General features: G+C 38.6%; 1 protein-coding gene across 1 annotated transcript in view; it reads left to right on the plus strand.

The window, feature by feature from the left end:
• The window catches only part of mib2 (MIB E3 ubiquitin protein ligase 2), a gene marked incomplete at its 5' end in the record, with an annotated part of 39,333 nt that overhangs the window by 3,511 nt on the left and 20,544 nt on the right, over positions 1 to 15,278 (plus strand). The window contains 3 exon segments of the mRNA XM_014010369.1: positions 4,779 to 5,183; positions 6,449 to 6,620; positions 13,534 to 13,640. Coding sequence (XP_013865823.1) covers positions 4,779 to 5,183; positions 6,449 to 6,620; positions 13,534 to 13,640 — 684 coding nt within the window.

Consider the following 15,278-nt stretch of genomic DNA (forward strand, 5'->3'; position numbering starts at 1 on the left):
GTCAAGGACAGAAAGGCAGATGTGGCAGTGGAAGGTGTCAAAGCAGTTTGGAGAGAAAAAGTAAAGAACAACAACAAAAAAAAAAGATAAATCAATTATTAAATTAGTCATCGATTATTTTAATAATCGATTAGTCGTCAATTAATCGACTAATCATGGCAGCCCTAACCACCGTACAGATTAGTGGATTCTAGAACTTTTTTTCAGTAAAACTCAAATACACGTTTACCAAATTCCTGGTTTAATCTCATATAAAAAGGTCAGTTTTTTTTCATGCGTGTGCGTTTATTTGTTTACGGTGAAACATGTGCTTGTCTGGCGACCAGAAGGCCGTTGAGCTGTTTGTGTGAAGGCGGTCGACGTTGGCCTCACAAACCGGCCCTCCGCGGCGCGTGTGACGGAAGCCAACCCATCTGTTATTCCAGGCTAAGAGCAGTAATCCTGCTCGCCTTAACCCTCGGCTGCAGATTGGCAGAGACGTGTCAACAACACAGGTGGCCGAGTCAGAACAAACACACAGACGCACAGGAAAAAAAATCCAAGGAATGCAGAACACAGCAAGGAGAAAACTTGAGGAGCAACTGATAAAAATTTCTTTCACATGAGCATATGTGTTAAAAGCAGAAGCAACAGTCGTGTCCAACAGTGTACACAGGTCATTAGAGCACAACCTGATCACAAGTTGAGTTTTTTTTTTTAATGTTTGTCTTTGATTCTGCTGACTCACTGTAAACAGTAGATCTCAGTTTAGAGTTTAAGCTCACAACATTCAGCGATTTCCTTTTATTTACTGTCACTTTTGAGGGACTGGGTGGAGGTTTTTTCTGTTCAGTTCTTTGTGGAGATGTGGGAAAGGAGCTTGTTGTGTTATGTTGTGTCTACGTTTCTCAGTTCTCGCCTGTTTAGGAAAGATTACATCAGACTTCGCTCTGCAGCAACAACCGATAGGGGTCTGGGAAGCAAGAGCCTGTGTGTGTGGTTTTAAATATTTGTGAACAATTTAGCTGAATCAGCACGGCTTAATGTTTTTTTTAATTATTATTCTTTTACCGTGTTTTAACTGTTTTGAAATAATTTGTTAAAAAGGATTTTACGAGCTTCTTGTAAGCCGTCATTCTCAGTGACAAATCCTCTGAGTGGACAAGCCGGAACGTTTGGTGATGGGAAAATTATTTTAATGCCAAAAAAGAAACAAGCTAAGCTGTCGATTTGGACAGAAAATTAAGTATAATCTGACCTTTTTTCCTTTTTTTTGTTGTTGTTGATGCTACAGATGACATGCATTTTTAAGCCTTCCCAAAAACAGATTAATACTAACATGACCTTGTAATATTAAGGGAGTTAGCTGTTTTTAGACAGTTCCCTGCCTTGTTTTGCTGACATACAGACTAGAATGCATATTTGGTTGAGAATTGAGATGATCCTTTCTGTATTGAAGATTCTTGTTTGCATTTTTACATTTCTCACAGAAAACGTGATTGTTTTTATTGCTAACTTGTCTGAGAAGGGGATAATTTAGTGTTTGCCTCATGGCTCCAAACWTTAAGCTCACAAGCTGACTGTGAGTTGTTAGAAATAAAAAAGCTGAAGTTTTATATATAAAAATGATAAATTTCCTGTCCTGATGCAGCATTGTAGATGCCAACATAAATTCTGTTTGCTTTTGATGCAGGAGAGAAGATTCAGCACATTAACCAAACATTTAGTGAATTTTAACACTAAAGACTTTGATAGTGTTTTTACAGGTCAATAACACTTGTTATAACTGTGTGCACGTGCCTTGTTCATAGGGATTTATCAAGGGGAGTTATGTGGCATTTATAAGCAGTCAGTATCTTACCTGCAGTAGACATCATTCATCTTTGTTTAGAGAGCTAAAAGATACACTTTTATGAGAGCGTCAAGCTACTCAGAGCAAAAAATGGCTTGATTCTGCCATTTAAAACAACTTAACTGAAAACGTAGGATTGTGRATAAAAATCCATACATCGATACCCCCTCCCCCCAACCCTTAAGAGGGCCGTATAATGATGCGTGATTCCTGTTCAGAGCGAGGAACAGCCAGCTGCAAGTGAGATCAATAAGTCAGAGAAATGACCAGCTGTATTCTGGAAGCGCCTTCGTCCTTAAAAGCAGATGATGGAGCACGTTTTGGTCTAGATTTAAAAATACATAATATAATTTTATAATATTTTTGCTGGTTTTGTTGAGTCAGTGGCATTGAGCAATAAGTATAAAATAATATGTACTGAAATCAAATCGAGCTGCTCTGTTGARAATCATATTTTATCCTGAGCTCTTTATCGAAAATCAAATCGAATCACCGCCCTAAATGAGACTCAGCCCTATGAAAACACAATGTATTTGCTTTTACTTTCTAAACCTCCTCACAATTGCATGAAATGGACGTTTGCATTTTTATCCGCACCCCGCTCTAAATCTGCCACGACTTTCAGCTCCGTCAGTTAAACCCCAAAACATCTACAGTCAAACGTCTTCCTAAGTTTAAAGCACATCTGTATCAACCAGATGTTGTAGAGGAATAACTTTTGAAATAAGATAAAAGCTCTTTAATTCGCCTGATCACGGGGCATTGTAGCAGCCACAGCGCAGATGCTTGATTGAAGTAAACTGCTGACTCATGCAAAAGATTGCAATATACAGTATAAGAAAAACTTCCTTGAACTGCAAGGAAACATGTAAGTGTGAGAATTTGTCCAAAGTGAAAAACCTCTTACTGTTGTCTACTGCAGGTAAGATCCTGACTGCTCATGATTTTTTGTCAAAGCTCTACTTAACAAATGAAACATATCCTGTGCACCGATGGGTGTTCTTTAAAAATGGTATTGAACATACATTGAAGTATTGGCAAATCTCTCTTTACTTTCCTTTGAGCAAAATGTTTGAAGAATATTAGACTGGCCTCACGGTGTTTCTTTAACCCTTTCCTTGAACGATTAGGGACAGAAATCCCACTGAATGGACAAAATAATGTGCTGCGTGTTGTCACCTCTTGCACATTCCCGTACAGAGATGAAATTCGTGGCGTCTTGCTCAAGGACACCACAACGCGAGCATGGCAAGGAGTCGACCCTGTGACTTTCTGGTCCCAAATCGGCTGCCCTACCACCACACCACCGCCGCCCCGTTATATGTTTCTGTGCACAGCGTGGAGAGGGAAACCAGTGTGTGAACAACCATTGTACAAGTGCCACGTGTGATTAACGAGTAAAATTAGACCATCATGCTCCTCAGCAGAAGTTTCCTCCTGTTTTGCTGAGTCAGCCTCTCACATCCTGTAAACCTTTTCTTATTTCATTTATATTTCATTTTTTTAACTTGGCTGAGTTTTTTTTAAGCACCGGTGCAATCAGTCATGGTTGTGAAATGGGAGGTTTTGTACCTCCTCTTTTGTGCTAATTGGTTTTAATCCTTCAGTTTTTTTTAAGTTTTATTGATAGTGGTTTATTGTAGGGAAACAGACAAGCTGACAGAAAGTCCTTTCACTTTCAGATGTATTGTTCTCCCTCAAAAAGAAATAAATTGGTTAGTTTTTGGTCTGTGGTAAACATTTTAAGGAAGCATAAAAAATAGCTGCAACACAGACTGAACTTTCATTATCATCTGAACAGAAAAAAATAGTAAAAATGGGTTTATTTCTTTATTTGCTTGTTTAGATTTCATCTTTTAGTGTTCAGAGTCAGAATGAGGCCAGTGAGGCTAGTGGATTGTGTTAGCGAGTGTGTGTATGTGTGTGCTTGTGTCGGGTCAGGGCTTGATTAGCGCAGCAGGGCGTAACAGTCGAGTCCAGCTGCTCCCTCCAGAAGTGTGCCATGACACACAGCAAGGCCTCCAGTGAATGATCCACCAGCCAAGAAGGAGAACTCTGCTCTGAAATTAATAAGACATATGGCACGTTGAAGGCCCCAGCAGCCACGGACAGCTGCACACAGGTTGTGTCAAAGAACAGCTTTTAAAAAATGTTTAAAAAAATTGTGGCATAGATCTAAAACGCATCACCTGTTTGTCATTTATGACCTTTTGTTATCTCCGCCAAGGACGAGGTAATGTTTTCATTCGCGTATGCCTGTCTGTCGTTCTGCCTGTGGACAACATTACTCAAAAACTTGTGGACGGATTGTCATGACATTTTTACCACTTGTGGGTACTGGGCCAAGGAACACACCTTTAAATTTTGGTGATGTTCCGGATCACGATGCGGATACAGGAATTTTTTTTCTTTTAACACTCTGAGATCGGCAAAGCTGTGATGCTTTCACGGGGCTTCTGTACAAAAACAGTGAGCTGGATTGGACAGCACGGACTTCAAACTTTATAAAAGTAATGTTAAAACCACATTTAATGATGAATAATTTTTGCCATAATATGCACATTTACAGAACGTTTTGTGACCAGGAAGTGCGTGACTGCACCATGAAACCTATTTTTCCTATTTCCTCAAACACACCACATTTCCGAAACAACCAGTCAAAACAGTTTCTCGCTACTAGGCTTGTAAACAGAGAGTGATGAGTCTGACTTTTTTTTCCACATTGGACTCCACAGAGAAGAAAGCCCGTGCATACTGCCTGCTTAAATGTTCGCTACGTCAGAACTTATTCGGCAAATGTGTTTCTTTTTGCGCTTTAACTCTTACCGGATGGGGGAAATTGGTCTTGGCGGAGGTTTGCAYTCTCCGAGTGCTTCTAGTTTGTGTTTATTTTGTGTCTGTACTCCCCCTTTTATCGTTCTAACTTTTATTTCTCTCTTTCTTTCAGTCACCCCTGATCTGTTCCCAGAGTCGGCGCTGGTGCCGTCTCTGCCGGTGATCCCGTCGGCACGGTCCTCCTCCCTCCCTCAGAAGCCGCGGAGGCGCAGCAGCGGAGGCGGCGGCGGCGACAGCGCTGCCAGGCCCCGGCCTTTGCCCTCGGCCTGTAGGCCAGGCCCCAGCAGAGGCAGCATGGAGGTGGGCATGCGCGTTGTGCGCGGCCTGGACTGGAAATGGGGGAACCAGGACGACGGCGAGGGCCACGTCGGCACCGTGGTGGAGATYGGGCGGCAGGGCAGCACCACGACCCCGGACAAGACGGTGGTCGTTCAGTGGGACAGCGGCACGCGAACCAACTACCGGACTGGATACCAGGGAGCCTATGACCTGCTGCTCTATGATAATGCTCAGATTGGTACGCTTTAATATTAAGCTTTAACAATTAATACCAGAAAAGTACAAAACACTTAAACTTCATTTAGTTAGTTATCATTATACCTAGTTTTTATAAAGCTGTACAACTCTACGGTCAGATTCTTTAATAAACTGGTGGCGCCCGGGCCGCACACAGCCCATCAAACTCATCACATCTGGCCCATGAATTAATAAATGACACAGAGTCTGATACAGGAATCGATAATATCTGTAACAGGAAAACAAAGATTTTAGTCGATCGAATCCAATTTAAAGCTGGCTTTTAACTGTATTAAGAAAAAAGCTGACTCAAATTTTGTTCACGAGCCCTGCTTAGTTTAATTTTTTTAAACCAGTTTTCATGGTTTTTAATCAACCCTCCWGTTCTATTTGGCCTTGAATGAACTGTTAATGTGATTCTCACCATTTTGCTTTATTTAAACCAGGGCTATTCAACTGGTGGCCCACGGGCCATATCCGTTCCGCGAGTGACCAACTTACGGCCCGCCAATTGGTTCATTCATCTCTTAAGTCCAAACCCCCAGCTTTCTACTTTAATTACTATAAGTTATTTTAGTTAAACATAGACATGTTTAGTATCTACAAAAACGTCCTAATCTTGGTTAAAAGATGGTAAAAAACATTTCTATAAATGTCCAAGACATTTAGAATTACAAGCAGTTGAAGATAAAACTCTGAAAGTGAAAATAAAATGGTTAAAAAATTTAACAAGTCAGATATGTTAAAATAATATTTGTGTCAAATAGGAGGCATAATGTGTCATTTTTGTTATATCATCACTACTTTTATAGGGTTCTGTGTGTTGTTTTCATGATTAAATACAGCAAAATAAACTATTTCAAAGGTAACAGATCTTTGTAATACTTGATTTATTCACATAATAAATTTARTTACTGGATGTTCGGCCCCTGAGCTGTTGACCTGTGGTAACTSTGGCCCGTGGAGCAGTTTAGTTGAATAGCCCTGCCTTAAACCCTTCAGTTATTCGAGTAAAAGAAAATAAGAAGAAATTTGAAGCAACGAGGCAGGGAATATTCTGGGAACCTCTTTGTTGTTTTAAATTATTTCCTCATATTAGAGACTTATAAATAACATCAGGAATGCCTCGAATGTTTTTGTGACTTGAGAATGTTACTAAACAAACTGAAACACGTTTTAAGCTACACATTTGTGATGAAAAAAGTCACAAAAAGATTTCCTAAACGTTGTTCCCCCCGTCTTTCCACCACTTTTCCCTTAACGCAGGGGTGCGTCACTCCAATATCATCTGTGACAGCTGCAAGAAGCATGGCATCATGGGAATGCGATGGAAGTGCAAAGTGTGCTTCGACTACGACCTGTGCACTCAGTGTTACATGAACAACAAGCACGACCTCAGTCATCCTTTCGAACGCTACGAGACGGCACACTCCCAGCCGTGAGTACCTCCATCCCTGAAGCAGCTCTGTTGTCCTCCTGAGTCGTTTCTACCTTCTCCTCTCTGTCARCGCTCTCTGGTTTCATTTAAAAGAGCCGATCGTCAGATGTTGTCCAAGATTAACCTTCACAGTATGCTTTGCGCTGTCAATAAAATGCTTCTGTCTGTGTGACAACATATTTTCAAAAATGTATAAAAACTAAACAGCCTACAGTATTTTTACTGACGTTATTTTGCAGTTATAAATGTTGTACAAATTGCTTAAAAAAACTAAATAAAAAAAATCACAAACGCTAAGCAAAATACAAAGTTAACAGAATTAGCAATGATGTCTAAAAACAAAGGCTGGCCTAATAATCGCGCTCCTGGGAATTACACACTGTTTAAAAAGATTAGTTTTTAAAAGAGACTGAAAGAGACTTTTTTTTTCTACTGAAGAATTGAATAATTAAATGAAATGACTTAAATAAGCTGTAAAATGTCAAGAAATTCCAGAAGATTCACAGTTTACTGAACTCTGAAGTGATGTGACATCCAGCATAAAAAACATCTTATGGTTCTGACTTTACAAAAATAGCAGAATACAATAGAAATATGGCATTTTTGTAAGCCGAGTTAAACTTGTTTTTGAGTTATGAAAAAGAAGTCCTTTAATTTATGAAGTGTGAATGGAAAGATAAAATGTTTACATGTCAGAAAAAGACAAAACTGTTAACGCAAAATATGATGAGAATGAATTAAGAAACAAAATTACAATCATATTACAAGGTATTCTGTCAACAATAAAACATGACTTGGAGCTGCTTTTTCAGTTACATATTGAATTTCTTAGACATAAAATAGCTTTTTTTGTTTTGTTTTGTAAAGAGCAGAATGGTTCAACAGCCTAAAATTACTGAAATGTTAAAACTGTCCTGCACTGACTGCGGATTCAAATCATATTAAGATTTTTAGAAAAAGTTGAGATTTAAAAAAAAAAGAAAAAGCCTTAAAATCCTTCAAATTTCTTTTGATTTTGTCAAAATTTCTTCAGATGCTCCATAACCTGACAATACCTTTTAAAACCCYTTTGTGTTCCGAGAGCTGGATTCATTTAGTTTTCTATCAAATCTGGACTACAATAGTTGTAAGGTACTGCAGAGGTAGCGTAAATCTCTCAACACGCTCTTCTAATAACTCGGAGGAATGTGCAATTAAAGGAACTATTTGTCTTCTTCTGTCTGTTTAGTCAAACTACATGTGGCCTAGATTTAAATACATGTTTAGTGAGCTGATTTCTAAGTGTCCCATGTATCCAGATTTACTGGAGTGAGTCGTCCCTCCAGAATCCACTCTTCTGCCTCAGTTCACAGTAAAGCTCCAAGCTGCTTCAGGCGCTGTCTGAATGTCAGCTGCATGGCCTGTTCTTATTTTAACGAGGTGATATGTATGACCCAGTTTTCCCTCCTATAGTTTAGCCCGGGCCACGTCCAAAACGGTTCCATTTGTTTTCCCTCATCCTGCTGTCCTAGTGAATGCTGGGAAAAGGTGAAGGAATCGTGACTTATTGCTCATGTTGGGTTCAGTTTGAATTCTCCGTTCCCTCAAGAGACCGTTGCAGACAAGAACTGTAGAACGTCCTGAACATGTTTTTTTATTTTATTTTTTTAATGCAAGGCCGGACTTTCCAAGTATCTTTCCAGGGCGTTGACCCGGGACCCTGAAATACTTTATTATTTATTACTGTTTTTAGTGAGATGATATAAGCCCACATTTCCAAAAATAATTATTTGTTAAAGCCTGCATCAGCTGTGGGCGGGTTTAACAGTGCCTACTTCACATTTTTTGCAGTTTTTAAATTAATACATTAATACTACTTTACTAAATAACTTGATTTTGTCATTTTGAGCCAAAAAAATTTGTAATTAATTATATTGCTTTGTATAGAATTGATGCAGTGTTGTTATTTTATTTTATTCACCTGTTTTTCATCTTCATTTTGACCATTTTTGGAATGGTTAATTAAAAAGTTAAACTGACTGAGCAGATCTCATAATTTCATTTGGGAACTCCAGTTTTACTCTTCAAACTTTAGATATTACATTAAAACTAAGAGCTGTTCTGTGTCACCAGAAGTTAATGCAAACATAAACAGTTTAGTGTTTAATACAAAGGATTTCCTAATGTTCTAGTAGCAATGTGTGAGCAATGAATAAATTAAAGTACACAAACCAGTTCCAACTTTAAACACCAACAGAACCAGATCATTACTGGTGAAGAAATAAACAGAACAAAGAGAAGCTAGAAAGCTTCATGTTTATTTTTGTCAAAGAGAAACCCCTATAGGAATTCACACATTTATAATCTGAGTTATTTCCGAGCTGTAATCCCRTCCAGGCAGCCATGATATGTAACATCTGACTGAGGCTAAATTTGGAAAGATTAAAACAAGTCCGGGGATTCTCTTCTTTAGGAGCGGGTTAAAATAGTTCTTCTGTTTTAGAAGTTTGTCCTCGTAAAGGAGCAGTCTAAAAGTACTGTGCTAATCCAACAGCCATAAGGCAGATAGTTTCTTTTTCTTTTCTTAATACAATGAGATCCTTTTCTTTTCCTTTTTATAAGGAACACTGAAAGAACTTTTGTAAATAAACCTGGATCAAACAGCAGCTGCAGAGCACAAATAAATCTTAAATTAATGACAGTGATACAGGTTTAATTTATTAATAAGTTAATGCAATGATTGATCTTTAGAAGACTAAGTTAGGACATTAAAGAATGAGGAATAAATGGGTGCTGATGGCCTTCAACACCTAACTTGAATAATACTTCACAGAGTTCTGTTTAAAGATATTTACCTGCAGCAGCTGTGAATGAATTGACGTCACTGAWAACATTCAGTGTTTTCCTAAATGAACTTTTTAAGACGATGTCTCTTTAAGTCAGGCTGTATTTTAATGCCCATAAGTGGCAGAAAAGACCGTGACTCAGCCTGAGCTGGTTAATCAAGCATGAAGTGAATGAAACCTACAGACGTCACAGAGCAGAGAGGGAATAAAATGGCTGTTTGGTGACRACTTTCACTCTGTTTTAGATTTGTTTAAATTTTTATCAAGCTTTCACCCTACCGAGGTCATTTAAATAAATTTTTTTACGTATTTTTTGTTTGGCACGTTTCTCATTCTGCGCCTTTTATGCTTTTTCAGCACTTTAGATATCAAAACGTTCAGCTCTGCTAGGACTTTCAGTACTTCAGCTATTTATACTTTTTAAGATATTAAGCTTTTTTGACCGTTTTTTTTCCTATTGAAATTGAATGGAGCCGTCTTCAACATCTTTAAAACCCTTGAAATTGTTGTATATTTTTTACTGTACTTTTTACCTTTTTGTTCTGGTTCAGCTTTTTTTAAACTCCTTTCTACTAATTTTAGCTTCCTTTGGCTGATTTAAGTATTTATTTTTGTCTTTTTTACCTATCATTCTGACATTTTTTTAATTTTTTACTATTATTTTGCTCTTTTCAGCCCTTTGGTGCTTCTTTCTGCTATTTTAAGTTTCTTTCAGCTGCTTTCTGCTAATTTCAGATGTTTTCTTCTTGTTTTTTTTGTTTTTAGCTACTTTTCAGGTAGTTTTAGCTTCTTGCTGCTTAATTCAGCAAACATGCTCTTTCAGTTTTTGCTAATTTCAGCCAATATTTTTAGCTTAGTTTCAGCTTTTTTAGCTATTCAGCCAAAGTCTTTCATCATTAATCATTCACAATGCATTTTTACAGGAAATGCAAATTATCTAGTTCACTATGTCACACTCAGTATGTGTTTGAATGATTATCGTCTATAACATCAAAATCGAGCTCAATATTCGTAAAGTTGATAGACAGAAATGCACTTTTTATTTTGTCATCAATGCATGTTCCCATACAATGTGCTCTGCATTTGACCCATCACTCGTGAGGAGCACCCAAGTTGAGCAGCCATGTTTGTGTTTAATGTTAATGAGATGCAGCGGCCATCTTGAATGGTGTTTACTTCAAAAGTTAATCAGTTGTAGAAGTTCATCCAGTTAGTTGTTTACCGAGTGTTTCGTTATTATTGCTCCAAGCCAACGCTACAGTCAAATGAACAGACATGGGCACCAACATTATCGCTCTTTTGCCTTCAGAGGTGGGCAATAATTAGACTGTGCTATTCAACTTATTGTCTTTATTTTATCCGCTGAACTAAACTCAGTGGTTTGAGGGGCAATGTAACGGTGCTTTCCACCCAGCGCAGTAACACAGCGTACATCTGGGACAAACATCACATGAAAGTCACTTTCTGTCAGATGAATGAGGAGCAGCTACAGTTTGTAGAGCCTAGCACACAAAGCTGCTTTATTTTCAGACCACATTGACCCAAATTACATTGACAGTGTTTCAAAAGACTGATTTATAGTTGGCAGTTGTGGGACATTCTGTTATTTGTCTGGACCGCCAGTTTTAGCTCCATTTCATAATCAGTGTGACTTAATATAGTGCCAGAAACCATTTATGCGAGGAAGCCGACGTTTGGCTTCCGTATCGCTGAGAAAGGCTTCTTTCATCGCACCAAACATGCAGGACAATTTAACAACCGGGCACTGTTGATCTGTTTGTAGATTATGAACAGACAGTGGATAGAAAATGTGTGGGGATAATCGAGGACTGTCGAGTATCACCATCATGAACATGGTGTGAGACCTGAGCCGGATATGCTGTTGATAAAGTGTTCCTTTTGTAATTGCATCAGATTTAAATGGATTAGCATGCTACCATTGTCAGATGTGCAGATTAGCATGTCCAGCTTCTTAGAAGACTAGATTATGGGTGTTGGGTTTTGYACAACAAAGGCAGTAGAAGACATGATCCTCTGATGACGGAAAAAGACCAGCTTGAAGAAGTTTAATTTCTTTTTTACAGCGCGTTCCTGGGCAGCTGTCCCAGTCCTGCGTGTTGTCGACATATACTGTATGTCGAGTAGAACATCGAAAACATCTGTGCGCACGCGTGACGGTGCTTACGGYAGCATATGTGTGGACCATATGTTTACAAGGCGCTGGTCGGTATACAGCTGGTTAATCGGCTCTTCCTCTCACAGACAGCACACATGCAGTTCCTGCCAGGTCAAATAGGCCTAATCYTTTCCTCTCACATCCAGATACACCRCTGCCAACTGACTTCCTCAATTTACTGTTCCATAGTCGCATCCTGGAAATATTCTCCCAACCAGCCGCTGATCTTAAACCTGTTTTAAATCCTTGAGGCTGGTTTTGTTTCAGTTTTTACTTCTCTATAGATCTTCTTTAATGTGTTTGAAAATTATGATTTTTTTCCCTACAAACACATTAGGGTTGGGCATAATCGTACTGTGTGCAATTAATCATCAGCAAAACATTAATTGATTATTTTTTGGCACTTGACGATTAATACGATTAATGCCACCAGGCAGAGTCAGCTCGGTGCTCCTTTCCGCTTCAAATATGATGGAATATAAAAAAAGTTCTATAATTTATTTATCTATCAACACAATTTAAAATTTGATGTATAGCCTGAAGTCTGTAATTTAGTTTTTTACGAAGAGCAAATCTTTCCCACTAAATTGGTCATGTGACTAGGACACAAGGGTGTCCAGGGACTCCAGGGGATTTATCGTCAAATTAATCGTTATCRGCTAAATACCACAATTAATCGTGATTATTATTTTTTTTGCCAGTATTGCCCAACCCTAACACACATTTCATTCAGTAAAAACAAAGGCCGGCATTTTACACTGAGGCCTTCGTAGCACGGATCACAGCTGTTATCTATAATTAAATAAGACTTTAATTGTTTTTCTTGCAGGAAATCATTTGTATTTCTTGTCACTTTAATCTCTAATTTTATTTATTCTGTCTTGTTAGTCTTAAGCAGTAAAATAATTGTTCTTATTTCCGATCCTGCTTGTGAGTCAGTAGGTGTAGTGTGTTGTTGTTGTTGTTGTTGTTTTTGTCCCCCCCGATGCTTTCTGTGATCAGGGCTGACATTTGGTTGAGCGGGATTAGAAACCTTCATCCCTTGTAAGAAAGGCTGCAGTGAAAAACAAACATCAAACTCTGAGGTCATGTTTCTCTGTCATAAAACTGGGACATCTGTCACTTTACATCCCCTCCAAGCTTCAAACAATCTTGGCTCAGGTTTTGGGAAAGTAATTTTTTTTTCTCTAATGAGCTGATTTTACTGGCAAAAATGACACTAATCTTTGAACTGTCTGTTCAGACAGGAAACGAGCACAGCTTCATTTTTTTAAATTATTAATAATCTGATCTCATAATTGTGTTGTATATATTTTTAAAATTCATGCGAAATACCAACATTTATGTGGATGACTTATGACAGCCTGAGGTGACCTGCTTCCTGATTGCTCTGCTGTCTAGGATTAGGCTCAAAGCTCTTCTCAGACACAAACATTCTCGGCACAAACCCGTCCGAGCTCAGTCCAACACAGAGATTTACTCTTAGTTGGCTTTAGAAGCCAAAAGCATCGGAGCTTCCTGCTAGCTCCCAGGAATCTGAAAGCATGTCTAGCAAAACCCCAGGAAGAAGGCTAGACCTGTTGGGCCGACGATATTTTTATGAAGCACCATAAAAAAGGGGGAAGGGCTTTTGTTCGTCTCACCAGACTGGATTTTAAATGACTTTTTGAGTTTATCAAAGAGTGGTTTGGTTGAAATGGAAGCCGGGGTTTGATCTCGTTCAGAAGTATGGGAATAGGCAGCTCCTTTGCAACAAGATCTGATCAAATCTTCACAATAAGGTACGTACGATTTTTCTGAACAACACTCGTGTTTAAATCCATGTTCTGAGTCTGCAGTGTTTGTTAATGTGTTGTGTGTATAATGTGTGTCGAGCGGTTTGTTCAGCTGCATCTCTCTTCTCTTTTCTCAGAGTGAGCTTGACACCGAGACAGAACCTTCCTCGCATCATCCTCAAAGGAATCTTCCAGGGAGTTAAAGTGGTTCGTGGACCGGACTGGGACTGGGGCAACCAAGACGGTGAGTGTGTGTGTGTGTGTGTGTGTGTGTGTGTGTGTGTGTGTGTGTGTGTGTGTGTGTTTGTATCACTAAATATCACTAACCACTGTGTTGCCTCTGCTTTGTTTTTTATGCTGAAACTGTATGTTTTTGAAGTGTCTCCCCCTCTGAACGCCATAACATTCTAACCTCACTAACCTGATTAATGTGTGTGTTTGTGTGTGTGTCTGTGTGTGTCTGTCTTTGCAGTCATATTGCCACTGAGTCATCTGAGTCTGTCCCACAGATGTGCCAGCCTGTTTGTGCCTTTATTGAGTTCTTGTTTCATAACGAGCATGCTCTCTGCAGTTCATTATTTATAGTTCTGCTTAAACTGAAAAGCTCCTTTTCTTTAACCCTGAAGGCCATCTTTTTAGGAAAACACACTATTTGATTCTTTGCAATTATTTGTGTTTGTGGCTTTTTGTGTATCTGAAGTTTTACATTTCATAGCAACATGTAACTTTCTTTTTTTTAAARGAATGTTCTTGCTTTCAGATACTGCTCTGCTTTATGTTTCTWGTGGTTCTAATTGAAAACAAACGTCCACACTAAATGGGGCTAAAACTCCATGTGGTAGTATGTTTTTTGTGTTCCTGCCAGAGTTTAAGTTTGTTAAATTCACATCGGTTTCTTTTGTTGACATGAATGAGTCAAAATGTCCAAAWTTTGGTGTCTCTTGAAATCACAAAGACCCCAAACGTGTTGTGATTTAAGTCATTAAAATAAATCCTTCACCAGGTTAAAACGGTACATTTAGTAAYGGCATAACAAGCAAACTACGAATGCTCAGATTTACTTATCAGTCATGTTGTGTTTCAGGCTCAGTTGGTTTCTCACTGGGCTGGGACTGCTGTTGACTAGTTGACAAATAATATTCACAGGATAGTCCCCATAATGGTTTGAGACTTTATGGGATTCTCAGTTTCCTTTTATGAGTCACGAAGGCCTGCAGCCTTGATGCCTGGGTTTTGAACAAAATTAAATTCAAAAAAGTCTCTCAAAATAGTCGTAGAGTCATTGCGGGCATCTTGACCTAACTTAAGAAGGCAAAAACTACATTTTGACATATGTCCAGGAAGAAATAACAACACGCTGGTGATGATGATAAAAATTTATTTAAACCTGGTCCAAATCTGTCTACCTTTATGTTCAAAGTGAAGTCCAACAGATTAATTTGTAAACATGTAGGTTGGTACAAATTGGGCTAAGATGGATATAATGCGCTAAAGTTTTAAAACAGTGAAAAATTCGCACATTTTCTCGCAATTTTGTGACAAGTTTAAACCGTCAAATATGCTCAGTCATAGCCTAGTGAGATTTACYGTTGCAGATTTAGATGGTGTTATTTTAAGATTCCAAGCAACTTAATGACTTTAATTGTTTGGCAAAGGTTCCTGTTTAAATGCATCTTGTCTTTCATCTTCTTACTTTTTTGGTAAATTAAAACAAACCATCTTTCTTCATGCATCAAACAAGTTTTGAAGTGTTGCGTAGTCGTCTCTTTCTCCTGCAGTTTCAAGCAATGTTTCTTGTGTATATATTTTTGTGTATTTGTTTCTGTGTATGTGTGTGTGTGTGTGTGTGTGTGTGTGTGTGTGTGTGTGTGTGTGTGTGTGT

Source organism: Austrofundulus limnaeus, unplaced genomic scaffold (assembly GCF_001266775.1).
Source record: "Austrofundulus limnaeus strain Quisiro unplaced genomic scaffold, Austrofundulus_limnaeus-1.0 Scaffold68, whole genome shotgun sequence".
Classification (NCBI taxonomy): domain Eukaryota; kingdom Metazoa; phylum Chordata; class Actinopteri; order Cyprinodontiformes; family Rivulidae; genus Austrofundulus; species Austrofundulus limnaeus.